This window comes from Mesitornis unicolor, unplaced genomic scaffold (genome assembly GCF_000695765.1).
Source record: "Mesitornis unicolor isolate BGI_N332 unplaced genomic scaffold, ASM69576v1 scaffold24542, whole genome shotgun sequence".
Taxonomy (NCBI): domain Eukaryota; kingdom Metazoa; phylum Chordata; class Aves; order Mesitornithiformes; family Mesitornithidae; genus Mesitornis; species Mesitornis unicolor.
In genome coordinates, this window is record NW_010171564.1 from 22,686 (window position 1) to 32,105 (window position 9,420).

General features: G+C 37.6%; 1 protein-coding gene across 1 annotated transcript in view; it reads left to right on the plus strand.

Moving 5' to 3' along the window:
• Positions 1 to 4,934, plus strand: part of ZDHHC21 (zinc finger, DHHC-type containing 21) — a gene marked incomplete at its 5' end in the record, with an annotated part of 26,175 nt that extends 21,241 nt beyond the window's left edge. The window contains 2 exons of the mRNA XM_010180081.1: positions 4,237 to 4,280; positions 4,802 to 4,934. Coding sequence (XP_010178383.1) covers positions 4,237 to 4,280; positions 4,802 to 4,934 — 177 coding nt within the window. The remainder of the gene's footprint in view (positions 1 to 4,236; positions 4,281 to 4,801) is intronic.
• Positions 4,935 to 9,420: the final 4,486 nt, after the last annotated feature.

Genomic DNA, 9,420 nt, shown 5'->3' on the forward strand with positions numbered 1-9,420 from the left:
GATTCTTACATACTGAGTATTTGAAAATACTATATTTAGAAAGCATGGCAAAATGCTTACATTTTTCTATTGCAAGTGTTAAAGAAAGCTGTATTGATTACACATCACTTTAAGCAAACACAGAAGAAAAATTGAACCAGATATTGTGGGCGCGTGCTTTGGAGTTAATCCTGTATGTGAGAAATGACAGCATCTCCCTTGGAAGACATGAATCAGTAAGAGGAAAATATTCTGTCCTTGTTCTTCTTCCATGATAAATTCGTTCATGATCAATCCCATTCTGTAACACAGTTTCTTAAACAATGCATGTGATCTTTTTTAAAAAAAATGGTTTTTTCAGACAGTTGGTTATGCTAATGAAAAATATAGATGTGGAAGATGTATTCCTCTTAGCTAATGCAGGTGCATTTGTAAATGAATCATAAGTTGCTCTGCAGAATTCAGTCAGTGCTCTTGTGTAAGTCTCTCTGTTCTTCTTGCAGTAGTCTTAGCTGAGGCAGTAGCTGACTTCACTTACACAAGCTGCTACTGCTAAAGCAAAAAAACATCACTCATCCCCTCTCTGAAACCTGAGCCCTTTTTCTGTTGTTTTAAAGTGATATGTTGTTAATGATTGCTGTGTTTATTTGCCCCTAATTTCTTTTGCCATTCTCACTAAGGTATGAACTTTTCCCCTTGTTGCTTCAAGATGCTTATCAGTGGGTATATATCCCTGAATAACGAGGTGCAGGAACAGTAGTTGTTTCCAATCTGAATGATGGCTTTGGGGGTCCAGATGACCCATCATGTGAAATTAATCAGTTGTGGGTTAGTTAATTTCGTCTTGTATGCAATTGTAAACTTTATGGGATTTTTGGATATAGAGATTACTAGGACTCAATATATGCCCCATTTGCTCATACCAAATTATTTTCAACTTCTGAATGAGTGCCAATTCTCTGCCATTCTGATGTTAAAGGTTTTAATATCAGCATTAGCTGCAAGTCTCAGAAAAAAAGATCTTAGCAAAGTTCTATTTGTATTAATAGTAATCCAAGCTGATAGTAGATGCAGACAGCCAAAGCCTCTTAGGATGAACACAGTAATACTGGTGGTGTAGCCAAACCTTGGTATACATCAAATGCATAATTAAGACAGATGATATTCTGGTTGAAAGCCATTTGTGAGATGTGTTAATGAACAGAACACCTCGATATTCAGAAGAACAGTGGTTATTCTGGTCCTCCAAAAGAAGAAGAATTCATGTCTGAGAAGCAAGCCTTAAACAATAGGCCAAAATTCAACTGTGGCACTCTCCGTTTCTTTCCTCTCCTGTCTCCAGAGGGGCTACCAAGTTTCCTGGGGTGCTGTGAAGTTTCACTTTCATGTGAAAAGGTAAATTGGTTCACTTTCAAATGAAAGTACATTTCAAGTAAGCCAAGCTGTTTGGCAACTGTGCTGGGGGACGGAAGCTGTGAGGGGAATTTGGTTTAAGTTCAGTCATCAGCACTTGTTAAGCAGCTAAACTTCAGAGAGAGATGTTTCCTCCCATTCCTTCCAGCCCTAGTTCACAGCTTTTAAAATGTGGCTATTAATTTTTTTAAAATTCTGAAAAAGTATCCCAGAAGGAAAAGATGCACTGCTCAAACTCAGTTTCTTTACTGTAAAGCGGAAGTATTCTAAAGTAGATGTTGGCATTTTAATGGAATAAGAAGGAAGGAAGGAAGGGAGGATTTAATTTTATTTCATAGCCAACTGAAATCCTTAGTATATTTTCAAGGTGTGAAAGCTTGGCAGTCTTTTCTTTCTGTCATTTTCTGTAGTCTTGTTTTGGTGCTTTCACTTAGTTCATTAACTTGATGGGTTATATTTTTAAGAGAAGCAGACCATGATGAGCATCTTTCAGGTCTTGTTATAATATGCCAGGATAACAATTAAATAAAACCCCCAGTTCCCAACCTCATAATTCCTCCAAAAATCTGAAAAGCAGTATTTTAGAGAGCGGTACAAATGTATTAATTAATAAGCAATGTGGAGAAAGATAGCAAAAAGACATATTTAAGGTATTATTTTGTTGTGTTACTTCTGCACCCAGAGCTGTTCTAAGGCTCTTGTGAAATGGTAGCATAAATCTGTGATAGTTAGAAATTAATTATAGGCTAGACGGCATGCTACTGTTGTACATAAAATCATTAGCAATCATTGCTTTCCAACATACCAATATTACCTTGTACTATCAGGTGGACAGCTTTGAGTTGACCAGAGGACAGTTCCTAGAGCTGAGATGTTTTTGCAGTTATGGAAGGACCTACAGCATCTCTTGAAAATGCTGTTATAACCTCCCTGAAATATCATGGAAGTAATACCTGTTTTTATTTAATCTTTCTCATTCAGAAAGCCATCTGTGTTTTTCTGTGGTCAGAAATGATGGTGTTTGTTCTGCCAAGAGTTGGACAAAAAGCCAGCCCAAGGAAACAGAATGTCCCTTGGCTGTAGAGTCAGGTCCTGCCCTAACTAGTCTTGTGTTTTGTAACGTTTTCCTGCCACCTGTGGCAGGTGAAGGGAAATATGTTAGCCAGGCTGAGAAGGTGGAGAGGAGAAGGAATTTATCTATGGGAATCGAAACAGCAAACAGTATCTGCTTTTGGCTGCCTCCAGTCCTGTTTTCTCTCCTGTTGAGCGTTTGTTCAAATCCATGTAATGATGCGGCCAGAATGGTTTACGTAGTCTGCTGTGGGCATGCCTTCTCTGCATGAACAGGGAAGAACTTGTGCATCCTGGTGGGCTGGCATGAGAAGAGGTGCCTTCTCTCCTTCGCCACAGTGCATCTGAAATTCAGCTGGGCAAGTCATGGGCGGAATTGAGATTTTTGACGTTTAGCATGTGGTAAGGAATCCTGTTCCAAAATTCATCAGAGCTGGGAAGGAGGTTTAGAAGGAGAAAATATGGCAAGGGGACTGAGGCCATCCGTTTCTGGTGAAGCAGGGAAGCAGCTTCCTGCACATTATTCCCCACTCACATTTCACTCTTCCCCTTCAAAGCTTTATGAAAGATAGAGGCAGAATCCCAACAGTGCCTGTGCTGAACTGGATGCACTACTGGCAGGAGCAGTCAAAAAACAGGCAATGGTTTTGTTGCTAGGTGGTGTTTCCAGGTGACAGTGAACTCACAGCCTCATTAAACCACAGCCCTGGTGTGTCTGTATAGAGACTGCCTCTCTCTCTCATTCAGACGCTAGTGCAATCTGACAGGTGCATCGTGTGCATGCCTAAATCATTGAGCAGTAAAGGGAAATAGCAAGCTGACATGAAAATGAGATGGAATGATGAGAAATATTTCAGTTATCGTAGTTTTGACCTCATGAGTTATTTGGGGACATAATGAACTATGAATGTGCATTGAAACCACTAATACCGCTGGAGTTACAATTGACATGATACTCACAAAGCAAGCTTTTTTGTTAAATGTATAGTGCAAATGTGACAAAAAAGTACCGTTGTTGGTAGTTTTAAAAGTTTTATTTGGAGATCATCTAAGCTTAAATTGGTTTGTTAGTTACAAAACTTGGTGACACATTAAATTAGTCATATTCAGAAAAGTTAGAGATTAATTTAATTTACTGTTAGCTGCAGGGGTGCCTTCACTCTGCACACTATTTAGTTTTGTTACATTTTAAGATAATTTTTATATTTGGTGTTTACCTGTACAGATTATGGAAACTGATAGTATATTCCAGTGGTGCTGTTTGCATTATAATGCTCATGAAGATAACTATTTTAAAATTTCTTAATAGCTTCTGCTTTTCAAAATACTAAGTCTGTTAATGGCTGCATTTTACTCAGTTCTCCTGTGGTTATTTTAGTGGACTTCTCCAAGTCTGGGATGGGTGTTTGTGAAAAGTACGACAAGAGTGTACCTTCACACATTACTTCTAAATGTCCCATAAATTAATTGTAATATCTGAATTAATTTTAGCGTTATTAATGCTGTAAGTTTTTGTTGACATTTTATGGTACGTGCTGTCATAGTAAAACTACACAGTATGGTTTCACATAATATTCATAAAAATCATTGGGTAAATTTGCACATAAAATCTCACAGTTATTTGAAACTGATATGGCATGTGAGTAACATGTAATCTACTGGACTAATAACAAAGCAGTGTATGCTGAGAATTGCTGTATTTCATTGCTTTTGTAATGACATTTTATTGGTTAGGAATGTAAGTAAATACTTTTTCAGTGTTTTCTTCAACAGGACACCACAGGCATAGAAAAGATGACAAACTGTTGTGAAGACATGTAAGTGCTGTAAAATTTCTACTTTTATTTGTTGAAAAGCTAAAGGAGTAGCTGTTTTTTAACTGTGTGAGAGAGAAAAGGAATTGAAGGCACTGTTATTACTGTTTTGCATGATACTGTGCTTTGTACTTTTTAGCTCTAGCAGCAGCTCACTAATCTTTTAATACTGGTTGTACACAAAGTAGCCTTACATAGCTGCCATTCCTTCCAAAGCCAGTGGAACTATATTCTTTCAAAAGTTGAGATCAAAGGACACTTTCTGCTGTGTCTTGACATACATTGATTCTGAGGTTCTCCTCTGCTTCAAAAGTTGTGTTTGGTTGATTGACAACACAGATAGTTTCTGTTCACCAAAGTTAAGTCTCAGCTGCATGCTGTAATGAAAGAAAAGCTGTATTTGTGATGCTGGGACACAATTCATCAGAGTCCAGTGCTGGATCCCCAGCCAACCTGCATTGTTCCGGCTGACTGGAGTGCACCGTAGGCGTGCTGTCTTTCACTAATAATGCTGTCTTCTGTAGATCGAGGCCCCGAAAGCCGTGGCAGCAGACCTTCTCTGAAGTTTTTGGCACTCACTGGAAGATCCTGTGGTTTATTCCTTTCAGGCAGAGACAACCACTGCGAGTTCCCTACCACTTTGCCAATCATGTCTGAACAGATGGATGGTGGGCACAGATGGGTCCTCCATGCTGGAAGTGCGTTACAGGTTTTATGATAATAGGACTGTGACAGTCTTCAAGTCAATTAAAAGCCACCCACCAATTGCAGGTGTCACAATGTGCCCCAGGCTTTAGTTTAATAGTGGTCTTGATTCTGTTCTGAGATTAATACAAGTTGTATGTTTAACTTTAGGCATATTTACTTTCAAATTAGCTTTCCAAAGGGATTTCTTTTGTCTTTGAGGTTAATACCAAAACCAAAAGACCGGAATGAAATCTCTCTCTGTTTGATACTGGCTCTTTTGATTTTTTGTTGTTTTTTTTTTGTTGTTTTGGTAGAAAACACTGAATTTTACATTGATTGTTCACTTTCCCACTACGTGTCTTATTTTTACTTGAATTTTTTTAGTGTTTTCATGAATAGGCCTCTGTAGATAATGTTCATGTCTTTTTTTCTGCTACATGTATTTAAAATTCCCTGATACTTTTTCTTTATGATATGCAATAGTAACCCTGCAGCACCGCACTATAAAAGGTGACTTTTAAAACTGAGTCAGACCTCTTCTTAAAACTTTGTCAGAGAGGTTTTTATAAATGTATGTGTCTATATAGAGAGATCTTGCTTCTTACTGTTACCTTTCTGCATAGACATAATCTTAATGAAAAATATTAATGGCATTATGTCAACAAAAGTGATAAAATGTTCCAGGGCAAAATATGCATATATAAGGCATGTTTTCCCTGTATCCCAAGGTTTTTTTTGCAGTGATTCAACAAAGAACTTGTATGGTGCAAATACTGGAATGATTACTTTTTAAAAATGCAGATTTAATTAGTTAGCATAATGTACCATAAAGAAGAGTATCATAAAGTTACAAATTTTTTATCTGTTTTTGTTTATTCATTATTAGCTGGAATTAGTTTAAGTGTTTGTATATGGGAAATACATGTGAAAATATTTTAAAATATTTATACATAAACACAGATATTTGCTACTCACATATAACGTATACTAACTGATTTAATAAGGTATTATGTTGATGTACAATAACTTGCTGTGGTCCCTTTAAGTGTGAAAGTAGTTAACCAAAGAAAGCATCCTTAAGATTACATCTGGTAAAATGACAACAGTTCCCAAAGCACTGTCTCAGCTTTGCTGTAGCTGATAAAAGTATGTGATTTCTTATATTCCTCTGTATCTATACAAATATCAGCATGAGTTGTTTGTGATTTTTGAAAGTTCTGTGAATTTTTATGAGATACTCGCAGCTTCAGTGTTTTCAGTTATACTGCTTGCTGTGTTTGTTGTCTAGTCTTACCAGGACTAGGATCTACCTTAAATGACAGCCATGCAACCGGATAATAAAAGGCACAGAATCAGGATGTAAAATTGGTAGGTTGTGTTTGGAGAGAGTAATAGATTGTTTGTGAACAGTTTATTCAGAAAGAAGGGCTGGATTTGTCATGAATGGTATCCATAATTAATTTTTTAGATCAGCTTTTTAAAAATCTTAACTCAATCACTGCCATTAGTGGGTGTCCATTCATTGACTTGGCAGATTTTGAAGATCCATTGAAAATCCCAAAAGGTACATCGTAAAAATAACTTAAATTTTAAACTTTTTAAACTTATAACATTTGAACCTTTGCTTTCCCTGACCTTTTAAAAATAAGTGCAATGTTTTCTTCATTTATATTTCAAGCCTGATGTTCAACCACTTTTTTCATAGCATTTTTAGACATTAGACTTTTTTAAAGTTGGTCATGGCAGCAATAGTTAAGCAAAAGAAGGCTTGAGGAAAGTGGATGTAGTAAAGTGGCTGGAGGTAGTCCTTGAAATTAAGAAGAATGTGCATGTAAATTAATGGCTTTTTTTTTTTTTTAAGGAATTCCACTTGTTACAGTCTCTGTGAAATACATAGAGGAGTGATATACCAGTTGTGTTTTATGTGTCAATATTTAAATCTGTTTAATGAGTAAAACATTTTTTCCCAAGTTTTTAATGCTTATCCATTATTGTAGTTAGCAGATCATACAGTTCTGACACTTATTTAGAAAGATGATCAAGAATTCAGCAATTCTTCATACATTCACTGTGAGGATGTACGATTATTCTTTCTGTTTTCTAGTATCATTGTTTCAGTTAATTTGACTGAGCACGGCGAACCAGATCTGCAGTACCGAATCTGCTCGACGGTAGGAGCCTCAAACAGTGTATTTAATTTTTGTAGATGTGGTGGAGTGGAGTAACAGGACCATTAAGTTTTGCCCACTTTCTGGGGATAAAAATCCGCCAGCAGCCCAGATGTCGCACTGTGTGCCGTGTCCCGCTATTCTCAAACAAAGGAAGGTGCCAAACACGGGAAACCAGTGCAGCTGTGGCACGGACTGGGATTTTTGTGCCCGCGCCTCCCGACCTCGGTGGGGCCACGCTCCGCTATGGAGAAGCGGGCGCGGCCGCCTCCTCCCTCGCACTCGCAGCGCCCTCTGTCGGCTGTTATGCGCAAGCCCGGAGCAGGGGGACGCCCGGCTGAACGCGTCATTATGACTCAGCGGGGATCGGGATTGGCGAGGTTTGGAGCGCGTCGGTTCCTCTCGGGATCAGAATGTGCCTCAGGGAAGTAGACCCAGCCCCACAAGTGCAAGTGAACTGTGCCGGGTTTGTTCAGAGCATCTTAGCAGCCGTTCAGCAAGTTTTTCACCTATTCATTTCATGAATCTTGCCTGACTCTTGAATGAAAATGGTGAAATTACCAGATTTGCAGTTTCTCAAATATGTTCATGTTGTTGCATCTTTTTTAGTAAATATATTATTTTTTTGGCCTCCCATTCATCCTTAGCATTAGGAATCAGCATGTAACCTTAGTAAGGCAGCTGCTTCATTTTTTTTATCCCGTTTCTGACTATGTGGAGGAGAGAAGGGAGAATTTCGAGAGAGGCTTCATTTTTAGGAGGTACTGAGCTTTGTTCTTTGAATGATGAGCCTCTGAAAGTGTAAAAGTAATCAAAAGATTTTTAAAAATTTTAGCCAATGACTAGTGTATTAGAGTATTATTTCTGAAACTGATTCGTAGAAAGAGCTGTTCCAGGAGAAAAAGATCAGAAACACTTGTGTTATTTAATCTGAAATCCTTTAAACCTTGAAATCCTTGAAGTCCTTTGAACCTTTATTTTATTACCATTTTTTCCCCTTCAGGTCTCTTTCATGATTTTGTATTTTAGTAGAAACTGCATTCTTAAGAATGCACTAATAAGCTCTGCAGCTTATTAGTGGTTAATTATTAATTTTAATTTAAAAAAATCTTACAGACAGTATTCATGAATTTCATCCTAATATGACATCAGAAGTACACATGCTTTATTGAGCACACTGGATATTAGCTATTAACTTAACAATATTTGATTTCCCGAGGGGTACAAAGAGAAGTCAAAGCACTAATGAAAATCAACCTGAGAACATTTGAAAATAACTGGTTTCTTTGCAGTATGAGGTAGCTCCTGGTGAGGCTGAACAATGCTACCTTGCCATGTTTTCGTAATAGCAGAGATGTGAGATTTTGTTTGTAAAATCTTGATGTCTAAAATAAAAGATTCTGCATTAAATTATGTTTATGAATCTATCCTCTGCTCTATTGGTTTGAAGGACAGGTTCCATCAAACAGCAGGTAGAGTAACTGAAAGGATTTTCCCTGTGAAAGAATTTTTTGTTTATGCTTTCAATATAAATTGCTGTTAGTTGTATCTGATAGCCACTTTGTACCTCTCTTTTAGTTCTTACCTAGGCTGAATGAGTAGTGGACACAAGGTGTGCTTTTTCAAGTCCTTGTAGGCCTCAACTTACTATCTTCCAGCTGCATCAGGTTAGTGGTCAGGTAAGAGGCAGAGGCTCATTTTGTCATACTTTGAGATTATCCCTTGTCGGCCGTTAGATTTTGTGTTGTGCTAACTAGTGTGAATCCTTGAAGGACCTTTGAAGCAAGAGGTCCCAAATCTCTTTGAAGCTTACTTTGCACTTTGTTTTAAGCAGATGACTTGTTTAAGTTTGTTTGTTAAGTTAACTTTGTTTTCTACAGAGCAGTTGATTCTTGGCATTAATGATGCAATAAATTTTTATGTTTGAAAAAGAGGGAGTTAAATTTAAAAATAACCTCAGTTGGTGACTCAGAGGTTGAAGCTGCAGGTAGTGTATCCCATACAATCAGGATGAAGATGACTTCTCATTTCAGTAATATGTCTACATAGCAGGAAGGGTCAATACAGAGTGCAAATGAGAATGTTTTCAAGAAGCATGTCCTTGACCTAACAAGAAATTCTGCTTCTGAGCAGAATTACCATTGTGATTTAGTTAAGGGATCAGACCTTTTCTGGGTCTCATTTACCCAGACAAAGTCTCTTCTGTTGTCATGAATTCACTACCATAGCAAGGTTACTGCCTTGGATGAGTTCTGTTCATTCCTCTGCTTTCAGCTTTGATGACTCTT